The sequence below is a fragment of the Glycine max genome, chromosome 3, assembly GCF_000004515.6.
Source record: "Glycine max cultivar Williams 82 chromosome 3, Glycine_max_v4.0, whole genome shotgun sequence".
Taxonomy (NCBI): Eukaryota; Viridiplantae; Streptophyta; class Magnoliopsida; order Fabales; family Fabaceae; genus Glycine; species Glycine max.
Window position 1 is genome coordinate 2528834 of NC_016090.4, and position 22694 is coordinate 2551527.

The 22694-nt window shown below is 30.7% G+C and overlaps 1 protein-coding gene across 1 annotated transcript; it reads right to left on the reverse strand.

Moving 5' to 3' along the window:
- Positions 1-4211: 4211 nt before the first annotated feature.
- LOC100783301 (protein transport Sec1a) lies at positions 4212-15369 on the reverse strand. The gene is made up of 21 exons (XM_003521902.3): positions 15294-15369; positions 14553-14608; positions 14358-14439; positions 13498-13576; positions 11979-12029; positions 11736-11832; positions 11599-11631; positions 10970-11095; positions 9470-9661; positions 9302-9385; positions 8913-9011; positions 8493-8569; positions 7945-8041; positions 7562-7687; positions 7370-7465; positions 6692-6811; positions 6388-6465; positions 5853-6055; positions 5637-5727; positions 5084-5173; positions 4212-4268 (listed from the first exon to the last, which is right to left on the reverse strand). The coding sequence occupies exons 1-21, from the start codon at positions 15367-15369 to the stop codon at positions 4212-4214; spliced, it is 2010 nt and encodes a 669-aa protein (XP_003521950.1).
- Between the last annotated feature and the right edge of the window lie 7325 nt (positions 15370-22694).

The following is a 22694-nucleotide window of genomic DNA, read 5'->3' on the forward strand; positions in this document are numbered from 1 at the left end:
ATCTATTGTTCATGACACGAATGGTTCGATACTTAAATCTGTTATTTAAAAAGTTTGGAATTTAATTTCTGAATTAAACATAAAGTTATAATTTGAGGTATCATTTTACTCAAAAAATAAACTAATGAAGTAAAATGAGATTTATTAGGTATCAAATAAAAAACACAAAATAACCTAAAATACCTCTAGTTAAAAAAAAACAAAAAGCCTTTAGGATGAAAATTTCATTTTGTGACCAAAAGTTGTCACAATTGTTATCAACCGCTAGCAACTGTCGCAAACCCTACTTCCCAAATTATTTTCTCCTCCTTTTATTTTCTTAGAATTGGTATTTTTCCTTAAAATGCAAAAACTTTCGATCTCCAAGACCCTGTCATCAAGTCAAAATTCTACAGCATTGAAAGTTTGAAACTATACATCAGACCTAATATGACTAACAAATTTTGAGTTTAGGAATTTGCTTAACATTTTTCTAATTTTAAAGACTACTTCAAAAATAATTTATAATTTCAAGAAATAAAATGATACTATTTATAAAATTCAAATAATTTAAGTAAAAATAGAAAACACATGTGTAATAAAAAAATTCATATATTCCAATAAAAATATCACTTTCTCACTCCTCATCGTGGAAATAAAAAGATACAAAAAAATATGAGTTTAATATTTATACATTGATGGTGTAAAAATAGTTTTACACCCTTATCAACTTACAAATCATTATTTAAATTACTTTAAAATAATTATTTTAAAAGTCAACAAACTTATTATACATGATATGTTATGATTGAATGATCGTGTAAAATTTTTTACAGTATTAGCATTAGTGCATAATATTTTTTTCTCAAATTATATTTTGATAACCTTTTAGTAAACATAGAAGTAAATATTTGATAATTATTAGGCATATGTAATTTGAATATTTAAATCACATAGTTATTATCTAATTTTCCTCTCTTTTATTGTTTTTTGTGCTAAAATATTAAGAATTTAGCTTTTTTTGAATTTTTATCTAGTATATGCTAAAGTTAGTTCATTTATACTATTTTTGGGTGTATTTTTTTGGTAGAATTATACAACAGGAGACCTCGAAGAGGGTTGAAGAACTAGAGCAACGCGCTCAGCGCGTCAACAACTACTTAGTGTGAGGAGCCAGCTTGGAGGCTACACTTAGCGTGCATCTGACGACTTAGCTCACATCTGGCGGCTAAGCGTGGAGTCACTTATGTTAGCTGGACTTTGCAAGTGCACTTAGCGTCCATGTGCAAGCGCACAATCGATGTCAAAAAACATGATTGTGTTGCATTTTAGATGGGAAAAAAGGAGAAACCAGAGGGTAATTTTTTTGGGGACCAAAGAAAGAGCTAGGGCACGAGAGAAGAGGAAGAACCCACTCACTTGGGAATCATTTCCTTCATTTTCTTCAACACCTCTTGTTTCCTTTTTGCATTAGTAAATCTTTCATGACAATTAGAGGCTAAACCACCCATTGTTGAGAGATCAACAACCAAACACTCTTGATGTAATGATTCTAACCATCTATTTAATGCTATTTTGATATTATTGTCTCTTTTTTGTGCTTAATATCATGTTTATGGTTTGACCACCCATGCTCATATAGTGTTATAAGATTTATGCATTGAAAAAATGTTTATCTCTTAAGAACTTGAAAAGAACATCTAGGTATTCCATATCTAGGGTTAAAATGGTATTATTTAACTTTATTTATGCATCTTTATTCTTAAAGCAAATTATTTGATGAAACTCTTAAGAGATTAGGAGTGAAATTAGGTACTTTAAGTTCTTTCACATGAGGGATCATGGTTAGGTTAGGTTAACGGGTGAAGGTAATAATCAGAATGGTGTTAAATAGTAAAAAATCCTTAATGTTGCATCAAAGTAGTTTCGGTAGGCTGAGTCCCAACACGTTCCATAATTCTGCTTCAACCAACCCCAAAAGTGTTTGTGTTATATCTCTTTAATTATCTTTATTTATGTTAAATTTTACATTTTGTATCATTATTCTACCAATATTGAATTTAATTCATTAATTGGTTAAAATTAGACATATATAAAATCTGAATACAATCAAAGTTCCCGTGGAGTGAATACTCTCTACCATCTTAAAATACTACTTGAACGAATTGATACACTTGTCATTAAGTTACCAATATTCTCACATTCATATTCTCGATAATAGAAGATGATGTGAAACAAACATCTTTAATGGTATTATTAGGTGAGTAATGAATTTTCCAAAATTTTAAAAAATAAACAAATGAAAATAAAAAAATATTAAAATTAAATTAAATTTCAAAATAATTTTAAAAAATATTAATTAAAATAAATAAATAAATAAACTTAAATGAAGTATTAGTTAAAGAAAATAAACAAACTTTAAAAATAAATAATTAATATGATCATGATCTATGATATTTTGTACAATTATTATATAAAAATGTTACTAACTATGAAATCAAAGAATGTGAATATTAACCAAAAGGATTGGTGTAGCATATAAACTCGTATATTGTATTTACATAAGTGAAAATAAATAATTTATTTAACGGTAAAACTTATATTTACTCTTTTTGTAAAATTTTCCTAAACTAATGATAACCATATATATGATAAACATGATTAATATCTGATCCAACCATTAGAGAATACTTAATCCACGGGAAAGAACAATAATGTAAACATGCTGCACAACGAGAAAAAAAGTATATGTGAACATTTGAACATAGTTTATTGATGTCACCACTTGAATAAGATTTCTTTTTTCTTTTTAAAACATCATTTATTCGCACAACATTTTTCTAATGCAAGTTTATCAATTTTTTTTCTTTCTTGAACCCTTATTTACTAAATCGTTAAAATTTATGCAATTTTAACAGTTCATTAAATACATGCTATCATACACAAATGAAGTGTTAAAATTCTAATTAATGCAGCTGTCCATGTCATCAAATTTTTCATAAACCTTCAACTTTTACGTACGTTTATTTAAACTTTAAAAAATAATTAAAAAAACACTTTTTAAAAAATGTTTTTAATATACAGAAAATTACTTAAAATAAACAAAATATTTCTTTTTTTTAAAGAAAAAACAATTTAAATAAACACACTACAAAATTAAAAAGTGAATTATCTTATTAAAACAAATACTTATTTTAACAAATAAGTTTAAATAAATTGATCCCGCGTAGAAAAAAAATCAATGACATAAAGTTAGAACGACCTCTATTGAAATTGGTTACCAACTTCTATTCTTTTTCTTTTTTTTGAAGAGACCAACTTCAATTCTTAATACATGTCTTTGTAAATGATGAATTTTGTATTAAAACCGATCACTAACAATGAATATTACATACTAATAATAATATGATAACAAAAAAATAAAACATATATAATTTATTTTAATTTATAAGAACATTAAAAATATAAGAATAGAGAAATATAATTTATTTTATCTATTAAAGTTAATCAATTTATGCATTTACCAAAAAAAAAAATTCAATGGTATGCATGTGTGTTTTGAAAACTGAATTAGATCAAGAACCAATCAAAAAGCATTTAGATCGGTCAAAATTGATGATTTCCTATTACAAGGTAGTCATGTTTTAACTTTAAAAAAAGTTAAAACTAAAATATATTTTTTGTTCTCTAAAATAAAAAATATTTGAATTTTTTTCTTGTAAACTTTTTAATACATTTTCGGTCCTCTTAACATTAAAATGCGTCAAATGAATACATATACTTCAACAGCTTATAGCATATGTCCATCATATACACTCAAGAAAAAAAAATGTCCTTCGTATATATATGAGAGTGAAATGTATCATAAGGATACATATACTTCAACAGCTTATAGCAGATGTCCATCATATACAAGAAAAGAAATATCCTTCGTATATATATGAGAGTGAAATGTGTCAAATGAATACTTATACTTCAACAGCTTATACCAGATACCCATCGTATACACTCAAGAAAAAATGTCCTCCGTCTATATATATATATGACTATATGAGAGTGGAGTGGTGTTTTAACAAAAAATTTATAAAACAAAAACTGAAAGGGCCCCCCTGAGTTCATCCCTTGTCAAGAGAGTATAAACTTTCTAATGTCTAAACAATTATGGATAATTATAATTGCTACAAAAGGATATTATGCCAACATACTGTAATTAGCAGTCTTTAGAAACAAGTTTATATCCCGAGGCCATTCAGCTGTGAAACATTGTTGTCGAACAATAACTTTAATTTCTGTACATTCACCACATCAGGAAAATTAAAAGATGTATAAACAAATAAATATCATCAGCTACTTCAATTATACACTTTAATTGTAAGGCTAGTACAAATCACTCAGTTGTATAATTGGTTAACTGGTGGTATCTAATATGTGACTTGTGTATAAATACCCATAATCAGTTGGATTGCAACATAGTGAGTGTGTGATTAATAAAATTTCTAATTCATTCCTCTCATTTTTTTCTCCAGAGTGTGTTCTTTCTCTTATCTCCAACACTATGTAAGTGGTTCACTTGATGTAGTAGTAGCATTTTTGTTCTTTTCATAGCATTCTTTCAAATATTGTTTTGATGAAAATGCCTATTAATGAAATATCTGTTTTAATTTCCATCCTCTATATTTCCTTTTTATGATCCATATCTGTTTCACTTTATGTTGTTTTTGCATTGAAAATATTCGGAATAGCTCCTTGTGGGTTAATTAACAAGATGTTTGGCTTTCAGCCCCAAAGGTTAAAACGGAGTCCCAATTAATATCGGATAGAAGCCTCAGACTCAAGAAAGTGATAGTATAACATGTAACTGCAGAGTTACCATAACAGTTCAAAAGGTCACTTAATCATGTTACTTGGATCAGAAAATTTTCTTGGCAATATAAACTGGAATCATTTGAGATGGATTTAATTCAACCTTCAACATCATAAAGCAGCTATATGATGAACTACAAATATAATCAGGACATTGCTGAAATAAAAATCTGCATGATGAGAGCCACAGAGCCCTGTACTAATTGTGAAAAATTGTGCAAAAAAGAATAAGACTTATTACCGTAAGATATTGTGGAGGATCGTCCATGGAAGTAGTACCTAGGATTACTTCCCTTTTTAATTTTGGTGTCAACTTGTGACAAACTCGCAGCTGAAAATGACAAAATAGAAGTAGTATAAGTTAAGATTACAATTGCACCATCCAAGATATAGTTACTAATTATTTTTGACTTATTGTATTTTTAGTCTTTAAGTATTACAATTGTGTTATTTTAGTCTCTAAGTTCTAATTGTGCAAATTGAATCCTTTAGATATCGCAATTGTAGAAGTTTGGTCCCTTTGTCAGTCTTCCATTAAATATTTTAATAGATTTTGTTAATGTGGCATTGAATGCCAATTACCACGTCATCAACATGTCATCATCCTGTGTTATGTCAATAAAATCTGTTAATATTTAATGTAAGATTAATGCAGGGTCCAAAATTACATGATTGCCTAACTTTGGTCTAATTCATGCAATTGGAATTAGAAGGATCAAAATCACATAATTACAATACCTAGAAGACTAAAAGTGTAATTAAGTCAAAGTTTTTTTTTTTTTATCATACTCTACCTCTGATCGAGTAGCCCCACCAATGATAAACACAAAGATTCGCTTTCCCATCCTTTTGAAATCAGTAGTCACATTCTTCAATGTGGAGTCACTATTGAAGTTAGGAAGAAGTATAAAATCAGGGTTGAAACTTGAAACTGAAACTGTAATCATTTTAAAGCACAACTTGTTTCTGGTAAAGAAACAAATTGCAGTTGAGGTAATAGTTCATGTCACCTTGAATATCCATCATCCGAAGTACGAGCTCGTCCCCAGTTTGCAGTCCTCCTAGATCTCATTGAATGAGGAGCAGTAGTTGGAGGTGTCTGGGTCTGTTTGCTGATTCTAACTGAACCTCGTGCATTACTAGGATTTGGCTCATTTATACAGGAATATTCATTCTTTGCCAATTCTCCCTTACTTAGATTTTCAATGAGCTCCTAATAAACACAATTCCATTTATGAATTGCATTTGATCATATACAGTAAAACAAAGAATGTCTGAAACAAGTCCTGCTATGTTTAAGAAAACAAAAAGATTTCGCATGCAATCTCCTTCATAAGTTTTACTCAGATTCTTTCTCACACAATCACGACATGAAAATAAAGCCGCTACCTATAGGTAGATCTTTAGTGAAGGAAATGGCCCTTGATCCTTGTTTAATTAGCAAGCATTACTTTCACATTTCTTTGGTTAAAGGAAAAGAAAAGGCTATAGAAAATTACTTAATTGTATTCACGAAAGCAAGGCTTTCATGATCTTTAGTCATACCTCTAACATGGGATAAAATCGAAATAATTGCCATGTTTCTTCCTCTTCAGTACGATCTTTGCGCGCTGCTTGCTTTGTCTATGCAAGAAAAACAACCCTTTTACAGATAGTTTGGTGTGAAAGAGAAGTTATCAACAAGGGCTTGCAAGAGAAATATCACCCTCAGCCTAAAATATTTAAAATCCTTAACGAAAGGAAATCCACAATTCAATATTTTAGTTTTGATTGGTTCTATACAAAGGAGTAGGTACTTCATAGGTACTATAAGAACTGAATATATATATATATATATATATATGTTTACCTTCTGGTTACTGAACTTGAGTGAGAAACCACCAGCAGCAGATGATTTCTTGTTTGATGATCCCGCCAGCTGTTGCATATTACTGATAACTTTCATGTCATCAGGTGATAGTTTTGCCAACTGATTAGATAAGCAGAACAATTAATAAAAACCACTTTCCTTAGGCACAGCTTTCACGCATCTCTAGTACAGAACTTTATAATGGTTGCTTAAGGTAAATTATTTTCTCCTGAATTATAAATTAATATTGCAATAGTTGATAGATGCTGAATTCCTTGGAAAACAGATTGGCCCTCAGAAATCAAACATACTAAGAAATGTGACAGGAAGCCTGTTTTGTCCTGTCTTTAGACACCTCATCCAGATTTATACAGGAGCAAGTTATAAATAAAGTGACACAAAGTCATATGGACAAAAGATCATTTACTTCTAAAAAATGAGACATGAACATAAAGCGTGAGTTAGGTACAGTCTCCCAAGTTCAATTCATTCAAATTTACCCTAACCTTCTGAAGAATATGAATATGACGAGAATATTGACCATCTTGTATTACAAATTTTGAAGTTATGGAAAGTGGAAATACCAGGCATATTTTTGAATTATATTCATGTGCAATAAAAAAAAATAATTTGGAGAATACATGAAACATGCACAATTTGTTAAGAGTTGGTAATGACCTGCATTAGTTTTGAAGCTTTATCACCCTCAAACTTTTCAGGATAGACAGATGCATAAATCATCAACAAACGCAACTTATATTCAGGAGTCGTATTCTGCATGTGCACACAAATTTTAACAAAGAAAGTGTTTATTGTGTGCTCAGAATAAAATAATACTAACTATTCAGATATGTGTCTTCAGTTCAAGACCTGCTTTGTTCTTAAAAAATTAATAACTTCCTTGGCTCCAGCATCCCCAAAAACAAGATCTTGTTCCAACTGTCCAAGCTCTCGAAGGTCTGTTTCTCTGATAATTTTGTTGATCTTTCCAGCTATCTGCTTTGAATTCATCCAGCAGAATGGTCAGCATAGAAATATATTTCTTTTGTTATGACAATGTGACCCTTATCAAGTTGAAAGAGTTGTATGTCATTTGTGTCTAAAGCCATCATAAGTTCTCATTTCTCAAAAAGTATGTCATTTAATAGTGTTATCTTACATTATTCCATTGCCATTATTCTTAAGATGCAACCACATACTTTTCCTAGACAAACCATAAACAAAAGTAATAAAAGTTAGATGGAATAAATCACCTCTACATGGAGTGAGATCTTTTCCACTTGTTCAGTGTATTGGGGCAAAGCTTGAACCATTTTTTGCAAATCTCGTGTAGATAGTTCACTACCATCTCTGCAGAGAGTTAAATTTATATGTTAAAAATAAGTGGCACTAGAACCATGTTCAACAGGGTTTAGTCAAAATCAAAATAGGTGCAAATGGTGGGAGGCTATACAAATCATCCTATTGGACATGTAATTAATCTTAGTTTAGTCCAAGTTCACTGTCAATCCTAGTTAGGTTCAAGTGGGATTAATATCCTCTCGTATTTGGGATTTTCATTTTCTATTTAATTTTTAACAGAGTTAATTGTATACTCCCATTTTCTACTTACTTTTTGAGCGAGCTTCTAAAAAGAAAAGTAATTACTTCTCAGAAAAGAAAAACTTTCCAAACGTGTCACATACATGAAATGAATAACGACAAATACAATATAGTGAAATAGGACCATAATTAATTTGGAGGCATTTCAAGAAATGGCCATTAGTTTTCACAAAGGAAGAATAAAGGTGCCAATGCAAACCTTCCGCTTTGTTGAATTTGTGCTGCTTTGTTCTTTGATACGAAATTGGTAAACTTTTCATGCAGTCTTTCACTAGCCTGGTATTTAAGTCGGTAAAAGACCATTGAGATTTCATAAATATATGAATTGTGAGTTGATAGTATGATTTTTTTTTTGGATAAACTTGTCCATAATCATTATAAGAGAAAAAAATAAGAAGAAAAAATAAAATAAACTCTTAAATAAGCTAAAATTAATTTATGGATAAGTTAAAAACAAGTTTTAGAGAAGTTAATGTGAAAGAATTTCTATAAGGTAGTTAGCTTATGCATATACTAATTTTAGCTTACGAAAAAAATTATTTAATTTATTTATTTATTTTCTTCTATAAAATAGTTATGGAACAATTTATCTAAGCATACCCTAATAAATAAGACGTACATCTGCTATATGAGTGTGGCGTAGTTCAAGCCAGACAGAATCATGGTCTTGTAGAATAACCTCCTTTATCTCAGGTTGACCCCCGACTTTGCTGGGAACCTAACATGATTGCTATGTTAAAATCAGAAACAGCAAAATGCAAAAACTTGTATACATGCAGCTTCGGGTACCTGAGTGAGATCTAAATTAAATTTTAAAAGAGACATTCATTTTTATTTTATTTTATTTTAATTGAAAGAGTTGTATCTCAAGTTTTTTTTTACCAAATACGTGATCTTTTTACTTTAAAAAAACTTAGTAAATAACTTTTTGTTAGAAGTTTTAGTAGCCTTATTCTTGGCCGACTTGTATACATGATGAAGGGAAGGGCAAACAAGCAAAAGTCATACCTCATGCATATATTTATCTCCATCCATAGTCAACAAATCATGGCACATAGCATCATAGGTCCATTCATGAATGACAGGTGCAATCTGTGGTGCAGATTCAACACAGTCATCAAAAGGTGAGAGCTATAAAAGGAGACATTCATATAGTGAAGAGACATTTTTAACAACCTGGTCTACGGATCTGTCAACAATGAGCATATCACAAGTTTCATTTTGTGGAAAACCGGGAATGGTAGATTTATATTTAGAAACCATGTCCCAAACAGCATTAGCAAGCTTGGTAGGAACTAATTCACGAACTGCTGTTGCTGTAGACTCGTCGCTATCCTTTGCAGCACGATACCACACACATGGTAACTCCTAAAAAGATAGAAACATTTGGATATACTCTTTCAGTAGTAGTTATTGTATATACCTTAAATAGAGAAGATAAGGAATTAAAGGAAAATCAAGTATAACTTCGACTTGAGGTTCTTTATACGAATGACGTTGCCTTAGTGTTTTGCGCACAACTCACTCAAATTAAGTTTTAATAAGGCAAATGAGGTGTCCTTAAAATACCAATTTCATGGGAGAGAAGTTGGGCTAGAGTTAAGAGTTTTGCACATCTTGAAGCTATCAATATATACCAAGACCTTAGAGAATGTCTTGGTGGTCAGACATTAAAAAGGAAATGGTAGAGTTTGTGTCTAGATGCCTAACTTGTCGACAAATTAATATAGAGCACCAAAAGAGACTCTCTTTATGGCTGTAAGTGTAGGACTCTTTATGGGACCCTAAGAGTTTTCCTACATGTACCCTAAGAGACTCTTTATGGCTGAAAGAGTAAGACTCCCTTATGTTGATTTGAGGTTGGGGAAAGGAACCTTTTGGGACTACTCTAGGAAACCATTGAAAAGATCAAAATGATTAGGAATAAGTTGCAAGTTGCTCAAAATAGACAAAAGGGTTATTCACATAAGAGACAATAGACAACCTCTAGAGTTTGAGAAAAGTAAGCATGCATTTTTAAGGGCCATCAAGACAAAGAAGCTAAATCTTTGTTTCATCGATCATTCCAAATCCTCAAGAGAGTCGGGCTAGTGGCCTATCAAATTGCCTTTACCTCCCTCGTTGTCTAACCTTCACAATGTGTTCCATGTATGATGAAAATCCCTTCCTAACTCTTCTAAAGTGAATGAACAACTTAATTTAGTCATTAGAAGAATGACCTATATTGTACCTTACATTACAAGTAAGTAGCAATCTACTTTTATTTGAACTTAAGTTTGACAACCACGCAAACAACCATAGCATGCCTGAACTAAAATAATGGGGAAAAGTAGCAGAAGTTATCACAAATAGGGAACTGATCGATTGGATCCCTCGGAATCATAATGTACTAATTATTTGATTCTAAGTGATTTTTTCTCAAAAAGTTAGTTAGACTTACACCAAAATATGCACACACAAAAAATTAATGAAAATTAGAAAGGGTATATTATATGAAAAGATGTAAATAGAAAAGAAGGGAGAAAACAAGAAAAAGTGATAACTTAATAAGTACATGCAACACTCTCGTTACAGTGAGTCAAGAGTAGTCCATTAAAATCTTCCATCTAATTACAAATATAGAGTATGAGGTGTGTAGGTTTTTTTTGGTGAATATATAAGGTGTGTGGGTAATACCTTCAATGAAGCAAAAACTGTAGCTATTCGAATAGCCATATTATTCAAGCAGGTGTTAAATCTGCGAGTATTCTCAATATTGCCGTAAAGTTCTTCCATTGCTGTTTCTTGATCAGTGATAAAACCCTGCACCATATACATCTCATAAGAAAAATCCATTTTCCTCTTTGTTTTGAACATCATTTAAAAAGGTCAAGGCGATTCTTCTCTTGAAAATAAATACAATAACGTAAGTGTTGCATACTTGAAGAACAGTAATAACATATAATATTACCATATTGGCCAAATTTCCATGGATTTGTATTTCTATGCAGGTATTTATATACTGCTTAACTTTGAATGCATTGCAATCCTAAATTGCATGAGAGCACTGCAAAATTTAGATTTGGCAAGTGTTTTTTCTTCTAAAAATCATACATTGGGATCATATGACAAAATCATGCATATAGGCATTCCTATTAGAAATTGATCGGTAAATTCATCCAGGTAGTTTATTCTTACACCAATTATATAAGAAGGATTTATGATACACCAAGATTGTGAGTAAGTAGGTCAATGGACTAAACTATTTCATTCTAGGTATTCATGAAAGTAAATATTCCAAAGAAATTGCCAAGTTCAATAACTACCTGGCTATCTATTGGAAAATATTCCAAATTCATCTGCAAACAGAACCAAAAGTAATTTCAATTAAAAAAAAAAACAGTTTGATGTTTGACGACTTGCTGATAACATCTACATAGAAAGGGACAACCAAAATCTTGACCTCTCTCAGTGCACCTATGCGGGGTAAGACACTTGTATCACACTTGATGTGGTTTACAAGTTCCTTTGGGATTGGTGAACTGAAAAATACATAGGCTCTGGAACATTACATAGGAAGAAAGGAAACACAATGCCCGCCCCGTATAAAAAAGAAAAAAAGGGAAAAATGTTAAGTTGTGTCCTGAGTTAAGTTTAAAATAATTGAAACTATTAAATTTGGGAAATATTAGAATGCTTCCCATACTTCTTATACAGGGGCTCCCTTCCAGACATATCAGACAGGAACATGACCACACTGCATGCTAGCAAAAGATATGTTTAATATGGATAAACTATGCAAGTGAAGACAAAAGAAACAACAGAGAAAAAAAGACAGTTTAAAATGATGCATGCAAGGGAAGACAGCTGACTGTGTTATAATGGTAATAAAATTAGAAACAAAAGGGATTAGAGAAATAATTGAACCCTGACTTAGAATGTAATACAAATAAAATATAAATTCTTGTGGCCTTACATTGCTAATAGATATAAGCTGGGAAAGGGATATTGACGAATAATATAGATAACAAAAGATGTATTTTCCTTAATTTAAAGTGTAACCGTTGTATATTTAATTGGGACAATTTTATATATCAAGTTGCCTTTGCTTTTCAAATTTCAATTATTTAAACTAATGCTCATAGCTATCCATTTTGAAAGAAACCAATTGTTTACTGTCTATTCTTATTATTATTATTATTTGGAGTAGGCATCAAAGCTTAGAGGTTGTTTAGATTTAAGTCTCACTCTAGTATGTTTTCCTTACTTTTACCATAATGCAGTACATAAATGGATAACTGTATTGTTCAAGGCAGGGAACATGGAGAGACATGCTGCAGTACCTGGATTTTTTATTTTAAATGAAACTATCTTTTCTGTCTGACATCTTGCATTATGCAAGTCCCATACACTCATGGTAATGGTTGTCCATCTATTAATCTATTTTGTACCTCTATGAATACATTGTACACTCCAAATATTTTTATGTGAGCGTGCATGATTACTTTATGATTCATAAAACATTTAGAGCCTACACCAAAACTTTAGGAAATTTTCTATGATCTGTGTGTAGACACAAGAAAGTTTTGAATAATGTAGAATCCTTGCAACCTGAAAATCTTTCTGTGGTAATGGTTCACAAAACTTAGACAAGGCTCCTACAATCTAGAAAAGGAATAAATTAAGCTATTAGGTCTCCTAGTTGTTTGTTTTAAATTTTCTCTAACATACTCTCTCTTTCTCTCTTTGCCCACCCATTATTACACAAACCTCTGGCATTGAATTAAAGGAAAACCTATCAGCTACCCTCAATTGATAATATCACTCAGAAATTTATTGTTATTTTTTATACAGCTTGTAGCCTCTTCTTCTGTGATAAATAAACAGATTGTATCAAATAGTACTAGATTACAGAAATATATATATATATATATATATATATATATATATATATATATATATATATATATATATATTGAAATTGAAATTGGCAAGCATTGAAGTTGCAAAGTGAATGCTAGCAAAATTTTGTGCCTATGTTTTAAATAACAAGAAGGAAGTTAATAAAAATAAAAATGCTAAAATCTATGAAAATCCAATTAATATTGGGTGTCATGAAAGAGTTGTCCTTGAATAATAAAACAATTATTTAATTTTTATATGATTTTTTATATCTGTTGCTGACTTAAAAAAAATGAAAATTTCTAATTAAGAGATGAAGTTACTTCTCTTTAGAAGGCTGCATGAAATAAACAGCATCCAAAGATGGTAATGGTTGCCTTCTCCGGAATAGGTCTTCCACCACTGCAATTAGATGTTCAACAAATTATACTATATCAATATTTTAACAGAGTGACCACAGAACAGATGCTGTGGTAAAATGGCTCAGTATATATAAACGTAAAATATAAGATATATACAATGAACAGAAGAAATCATCTAATTTAATGTACAGCATTCAGATCGAAACCAACTTGACAAATGTACACTGCCCAGACTACATACTAGAGAAAGACAGAGACCAATTGATATCAGGTGCAACATGATAATATGGCTTATTGAATGAGAAATATTGTGGCAAACTATTTAATTTTTTGGACAAGTTTTTTATATTTCTTCTATCGAGTTTTTTAATCAAATGATGACACCCGGATGTTGTTTTTGATAGTATAAAACAACCTCTATCAAATATGTGTGTCAGAGTTTAAAAAAGAAAAAGAAATCCATTAATTTGTCATCATTAGGATATAAAAAACTTGATGTAAGTTTTGTCCTTAACTTCTTGTTTTTATCCAATCACTTAAAATAGCATAAAATAGCATACATGCTGAGAAACACTCCTAATCATATCGTCTGTTTTTTTTTTTTTTTTTTAAATCTTGGAAGAAAAGAGTAGCATTTTACACCAATAATCACTTCTTCAGTGTTAGTCCATTGTATGATAACAATAAGTTCTTCTCAGCAACATCCACTCCTTTACATTTTGGGCCCTCAGTAATAGATAGTAAATAGGTTCTTTAAGAAGAAATGAAGAAAATTAAAAGTGATAAACTATAACAGCGATATCCTTTGGTAGGGTTCTCACAGGAAATTTCTTGGTCTGTAATATCTGCCATTTTACATGAATGTGACATAACTTTCACCGTGACTTTATCCATTATTAGCACCTGTTAGAGTAAGAAAAAACCGGCTAACATCAGATATCAACTTGAACTAACTAAAGTAAGATGTGAAGATATAAACATGGTAACAATATCCATATTAAAGTATGAAGACACACCTTCCAAGCTTTCGAATCAGGTGACTTTGCCGATCTAAGCATTTCAATTAATAACCCTATTAGCGTCCAACCATGAAACTGATTAGAAACAAGTCGTGAAATGAAGCAATTACATGCACAATGCTTAATCAAATTTAGTTTTCTATTTGATATAAATATAAAAGAAAATATCAGAGTTACGAAATTCATATTTCTTTTCACACAATTTTCTATAAGAGAAAACTATTAATTCATTTCCTAGATGATTGTACTCATCAAAGTTAAAAGAGAAAACTAAAACATGATACAAAATTAATTTTAAATGAAATTGATTTATAAAATTAATTTTAAATAAAATTGATTTTGAAGTAATTATAATTTGTGTTTGGATAGTTTAGTATAAATTGTTTTACTGACACAATTGCATGCAACCAAAAATGTGAATATTTATGTATTCAAAGTCACGTTAATTGGCTTTTCACGGTGATTCTAGATCATTTAACGTGAAATCAAACACGCACTATATCCATTTAGTTTCAAAAGACAGACCCTAAAATCTAATTTCCAAAATAAACCAAATGAAATGCAGATTCAGAGATGTTTCGATGCCGATCGAGCTCTATTCAAACAGAGAGAAAACGAAGCTTCAAAGCCAAGTTTCTAATTCTAAACCAACATTTCTCTGTGAAACAATCGGAGACCGGAAGAAAAAAACGGAACAGGAAAAGAAAAATGCGAAGCTGAATACGAAACGGATCTTACGATCGCGGCTGATATGGCGGAAAGGCTTGTACTCCGTTCCACCGCCGTACGGCGTTTCAGAATCGGATAACGACATTATTGCATGCAGTTGCAGCAACAAGTGCTCCTCGTGATTGGAGTTCTGAACGCAGATTTTCGAATGGAAAACCGTTGTGAGAGAGAGACGTTGGAATCGTTGAATGAGGCTGAGGAAGTCGTTATTATATTATGTGTATATGTGAGAGGGAATATAGGACGTGAGTTTCGCGCGATGTCAAACACAATGCGCCTGAGAAAGTCGTTATACACTGAAAGTAACGTAGATACTCGATCATATTTTGGAAATATTGTTTTGCTAATTCAAGTAAGTTAAATTTTAGTTTTATTAATTTCTTATAGGATTTTATATAATTAATTACTAGTGCTTTGCATGTACCCCTTTTTTTTTACCATTGTATGTATGTATGTTCACCTGGATCTTATTTTATAGAATTAAAAATATTTTTAAATCATCTTATTTTATTATTCTTCTTATTTAAATCATTGACAATAAGACTTAGAAATTAATATTTTCTAAATTATAAAATACATAAATTGAACATTAGTTTATTATTAGGGATTATGTCTTTTTTTTTTCTTTTTAGCATGGTTTAAAACTATTGTTAATTGTAATCACTAATGACAAAATTGTATGAAAAGAACTACCCTTTTAAAAATAATGAAACCTTAAAAGTTTTAATAAAAAAATAATAAGACTAAAAATGTAATTAAGTCTAACTTCATATTTACAAAATCTTTATTTTTAATTATTATTATTATTATTATTATTATTATTATTCATGAAACATATTTGAATAATTAAATTTAAAAATAAAATATAAAAATATATAATAATAATAATAATAATAATAATAGTAATAATAATAATAATTTATTTATTAATTTTTATTAAATAAAATATTGTGAATAACTATGTTAAATATATTCAGTGAGTTAATGACTTCTTTTTTTTTGGTAATGAGAGTACAAAAACAAACAAAAAAAAAGAGGGGAACTAAACTCTTTGGAGCGCTACATCAAGCATATCTGCAACAGTGGCTTAATGAGTTTGGTTAGACATATTAATTAAGTTAGATTTTTTAAGAGCACATTCTGTTGTTGTATTAAGTTAGATTTTATTTTTTCTATATTTTATGCAATTAAGTGTCGCGATTGACTCATCACTCATACAGCAATAAGACAATCACAAATTTAATATCCACCCTCTCACACGTATTGCAGGTGCCCCTATTCTCCAACTAAACAAATTTCAGTTGGTTGAGGAACCCTATCCCTTGGTTCAGCCACGTGAAATAAATAGCAAGAAAGAAACCCCATTTCATTTCTTCCATTGACATATTTAATACTTTCTTTCTTTAATTTTCACATAAAATTTTATAAATTTTAATTGGAAGATTTTCTCAATCTCGTGTTACATAAGGTATTATAATTCCTAATGTGGCTAACAACATACTTCATGTTGCAATCTAAACTTGCACGTCTACTCTACTAATTTTCTCCTTTGCTATTCTGAATTGTTCTCGTCTATTTTCGTTGTGCTTCTCCTATGATATCTTTTGCGTGACTGATGAGAGTTGATACTTACAAAAGCACTCAAACACTCAAGTCAACAATAGACTTAATATATGACAAATGAGAATGAATAATACGTATTATCTAAAAAATTTAACTCTTTATGTACACATATTTATGAGTCATATGGTCCATGGGCATTGCCTTTTTAATTAAGGGAATGTTAATGCAAAATTGCATGATAGTAAGTCCTTGATAATGATTGGATTATGTTAAGATAAATTATACTAGGATTCTTTAATCTTCACAAAAATGATAAGTATAAATCACTACTATAATAACGGTATTTTAAGTCGGTTATTCAAGCCCTTTGACGACGGTTTTGAACCGTCATAGAAGCCAGCGTCGTAATATCGTAATGCATTTACAACGACGGTTTATAAACCGTCATAGAAAGTAGCATTTTCTAAGACGGTTATTGAATAACCGTCTTAAAATATAATAGATACAAAGACGGTTTACATCCTATACCCGTCTTAAAATGACATATTTAACATGCGGATTCTAAGACGGTTATTCAACAATCGTCTTAAAAAGTTTAACATTCTAAAACGGTTTTAAAAGAACCGTCGTAGTATGTCCTAGAAATTAAGACGGTTATTCGAATAACCGTCTTAGAATAGCATTTTTGCTGTTGAAATTCTATGACGGCTATTCACACGACCGCCTTAGTTTTTAAGATATACTACGACGGTTCTACAGAACCGTCTTAGATAACTTTTTTTTTTGTGTTGGCTGGTAGCTTTAAAAGCTGTTACTTTTAATTACATAGTGCAACAAAATTTAAACAATTATAAAATGATTTAATTACATAATAAACATACAATTTGTAGACATATAAAATCATTCAATTTATAGATAACACTAATATGTAACCAATACATCCAGCAACAACAACACATCTAATACAATGCAGACTTGAAATTTAGATGACAGTACCTGAATGTTGCAATATGATTAATTACGACTATATATATATGCAATGCAAAGATAAGAACATTAATCGGATATAATACCATCATTATTGTTTAATAAGAGTTCCATTAAGAATATTTAAATCATTCCCCACCTAACCCCATTTAATTTTGTATTGATATTGAATTGATTGATTCAAATTTTGAGACAAAAAATTGTAACTAAGCTTATAAGTTAGGAACTATTTTTCACTTATATTAGAAAGTTTATTTAAACTTAATTAAATTGAAAATAAATTATAAACAAACGTTAAACTACCTATTTTAATAAGTTTTTTCACAAACCTGCCAAATATACTTATATATCTCATAAGATAACTCTAAAAAAATTATTACAAACGAGCAAAATACAGAAAATTTGTCCAAATTTTGCTTATTAAGCCATTTTTGTCTTAAAAAGTTATCATTGCATTAAAAATTCTATTTTTTCATTAAAAAATTATTTTATACATAGGAATGCAGTGTGTGATTGTAAATTAAAGATATGCAAGTTTTATTTCTTTTTATTATCAAATATTAATTTGTTAATTTGGTTAAAAATGTCCGCTAACAAATAATGCTTAAGGCCAATTGAGAAACTATAGAAAGTTAAAACCAATAACTTTCACTTAGGTGTTAAACTAGTCAAACTTAGCCTAACCTAGCTCAATTATTACTAAGCATATACTTTCGGTATCTATTACTCTGGATCTCTTTTATTTTTTTTATCCGTCTCTCAATCTCTCTACACTATTTTATTCACCCAGCAACTTCTCTTACAAATTATTTCTAACCTTATTTTTTTTTCACTACATATCCATCAACCAACAATTTCCCCTCATTCTTTTATTTTTACCTCTCTATTTGTCATCCTTCTACCTTGGATCACAGGCAAAAAATTGGAAACATTTTCCATAGAAATATTGTATTTTGAAGTGTTTAACGATAAAATAATACTACAAAGTGATGCAGAGATTTAAGCACTGACCTTCAAGCCAGGTATAATAGATGAAAACGCTATGAATCTCTCAGCCATTAGCTGTCTCCTTTTTCTCTCGGACATAATTTGATCTCGTGTGGTTCCCAAGTTTACCTGGTTCCCTGTTTTGGAAAAGTGAGTTTGTACATGTGTTTCACCCTGTATTTGCTAGCTTAGTCATTCATGATTAACAACTATGAACTAGAAGGGAATGACGCATTTCTTCTATTTCAACCTACTTAGGTTATGATTCTTTTTTAAATCAAGTTTAAATTGCACTTGTAAACTTGATTTCACCATATAGCCAATACATCTATATTGAAAAATAAGATTAATAATAATAAGAAAAGCTACCGAATCCACAATCTCTTGAAAATGAACTGAAACCCCTGCACTATCCAAATTCTGGTGATTGGTGGAATTGTGTATTAACTCCGAAACTTTGTTCAGCCGCATCTGCAACAACCACATCAGTTTCCAAATTTTAAAAAAAAAACATTTAAAAAAAATAAAAAGAACACTCCAATTCCAAAACACTCATTAGTTTCTAGAACATTCTACAATCACACCTGCTTGGCTCGCTTCCCGAACACAAACAGCATCGCATCGATGACGTTGCTCTTCCCGCTCCCGTTAGGTCCCACCATGGCGGAGAAACTCTGAAATCGAAGCAATTAGAAGTTCACAAGTGAAATAAATCCACGCAGTTCAAAAGTTCGCAAGCCAAATCGAAGCAATTCAAAAGGTCGCAAGTTAAACCAAAGCAATTCAAAAGTCCGTAAGTAAAATCGAAGTTCTAAAGTGAAAGTGAAACCGAAGCAATTAAAAAGCTAGCAAGTGAAATTGAACCAAATCGAAGTTCACACTGCAATTAGAGAGAGAAATTGAAGGTTGAGAAGTGAGGTTAATTAGGGGGAAGCAAGGAACTTTATTAATTTGAATCTTGAAAGGTTCAACTTAATTAATGATAGTTTCAATTTAAAATAACATACACAATTTTTATTTTAGAAAACATAACCTACACGCATGATCTTATTCCTTCACTAAAATTTATTAAAAATTATAAAAGTGTACAAGTCTTACTCTTTATTTAATAAATCTTATTTATAATTTTGTAATTTTTTTATAATTTTTATTTAATAAAAGAGCATTTTTTTAACTCCGTTGACAATATGTTCTTAGCTAAGCACATTTTATCTTCATCAATTTTCCAACAAGTGTGCAATCCTCCACTCCAATACTCACCATATCTGTACGTACACACCCAAGTTCATTTATAAGTCCAAGATGGGTCCATTTAAAATGAATTATAAGTCCAAAATGGGTCCATTTCAAGAACTAAATTTAAACAAACCCACCCATGTATATTATCGTTGGACAAACACTTTTAAAAGTAAACTAAAAATATATTCATAGTTATTTTTAACAAATTAAAATTCTTTTACTATATATATATATATATATATATATATATATATATTTACATACTATTTACATTAAAGCTCATGAGTATTTGCCTACAAAATCAATAGTAATTTTTTATCTGGCTATCCCATTTATATTATCCGATTTTTGCTAATACATGGTTAATGCATTTTGGGATCTCAAATTCAGTTGATAAAAAAATCTATTGTTGACAACCATAAAAATATATCACAAATTTTTTTAGTTCACAGGTTCAGAACTTCACTCTCAAAGCTTGTGACCAAAAGATAGAAAAGACCAACTTTAATTTTAACATGAAATTGTTACTAAAATAATTACATGAAGAAGAGATGCATACCTTCACTTTCAGATCACCACTAGCCATCCTAACCAAACCACAAAGATTGTATGAAATGGCATTGGTATCTTTTATTGAAGCCATATTTGGCAAAACCTGAGCGAGCAAACAAAGTTTGAAACAAGAGCTAAGCAACAACATTTATCATTATTACAAAATAGGTAGCAAGTCTAAATTTCAAGCTTCTTCCAACCATCTAACAAATTTTCACCAGCATACTAAAAGAGAAATATAATGAACTAAAAAATCTGCTAAAACTTTTATGATATATTTACCATATAATTCTCCAGTTTCTTGAATTTGTAATGCTCCTTTTGGGCCTCTATGGTATAGTGCGTGGATGTAACCTAATAAATTTAACATAGAAATAAGAGAGAAAAAAAATAAATTGTAAATGTAAAAGAAACTACAATCAATTGAAAGATCTCAGCATCAACACAATTGAAGTAGGAAGATTTCTCAAAAAGAAAATAAATATAAAGCAAATGCAAGACTGTACGTTTACCATTTTCCTTTGTTAATTACCAAAGTGCATGATAACTTTATGTTATGAGAGATAAATATAAAGCAAATGCTAGATCAGTTATGTAATTGTTACAATACTTTAGAACTGTAAATTGGTAACTAATTTGATCATATTTATGTCAACATCACCTGAAAATATGAGTATCTAATTGAGGTATTAAGGGGTATTGCAGAATCGTCCCTATCCATGTATAACATGCTAGGATCAAATCAAAACTGCACAAGTGCACATGGCACAACCTTCCAGCTTTGGAATTAGATCTGCACAACCTTCCAAGCACAATTAATCACAATAATATCAACGAAGGAAAATCTCTACCTAACCATTCTATAAAAATACTTAGTATAATCAGCGAATCCCAAATAGAAACGCAACCACAAATAAAAAAAAATCAGCATCAAACCAAACAAAAACGAAAATGAAAAATTCAATCGACGGGCACTTTCATTCATCTCCCAATCCCTGTTTTTAACTACTTCCTTGCCGGTTACTGTTCCACCTTCATATTCCTCTATTTCGGAACACAAAAAAACAGGGCATGTACTCCTCTCTTCATTTAGTTCTCGTTCGTTCTCGTTCCGAGGGAGACGTCGATTTGTTCTCCATGGAGAGGTCGACGAAGGAAGATTTCATCGGGAAGCAGTTGAAGCAGCAACTTACGAGAACCGCCACAGAGCTGGCCTTCCTGCGCGGAGGAAACGGAACCAAAGGCAGAGCGGGAGCACGCGCGGCAGCTAGCTAGGGTTTCTCGGGTTAGCAATAGTACTGAGTACTATCCAATATATATGAACGAGATATTAACCTAACAAAGACGGTTTTTTGGACAAAACCGTCTTTGTACCAGAATACAAAATTACCATTTCGCCATTTCGCATACCTCATCAAAGCCGGTTCTTCACAAACGTCGTTGTTATGTTTCATTTTATTACAAAAATGCCACCACGAACCTTTTTAAGACGGTTCTCTAGAACCGATTTAAAATCAACGTCGTAAATTGTAGCTTTTTTAGTAGTGAATGTATCAAGAAAGTCAACGTCTATTCAGTCCTATTGACCGATAAAGGTCCACTACTCAGTCTTCAATATGACCAAAGGGTATTTGTCCATACAATACACATGCCCCCAAGCCTAAATTCATTAAGAGGACAAAGCATATTACTATTAGCCAATATCATACAAAGCATCTTCTTTTCTCTAGTATTTAAGAGTGTGTTATGTAATAGCGGGTACTAATGACCATTTGGTCTTTTGGAGGACCAATCATTCATCAAAGGGTACTCATCCATATGCTACTTTGCTCCCTAAGCCAATAAATCCTTAAGGAAATGAAGAATTTTGACGTAATTGTCTTATTCCAAAAGGTTTTCATCCTTTCTTATGAATGTTGTAGTCAAAGGCGTTTGGTTTTCTCTAGATGTCTCATGTGTTGTATCGGGCGACGAGTTAGGATGTGTTGCTTCATTTTATAGGTATAAGCGACGCTTTTTTTCTAGACCATTAGTCTCACATGATCTAATGTTTGGGAATAGTTACAATATTTGGGCCTCCAT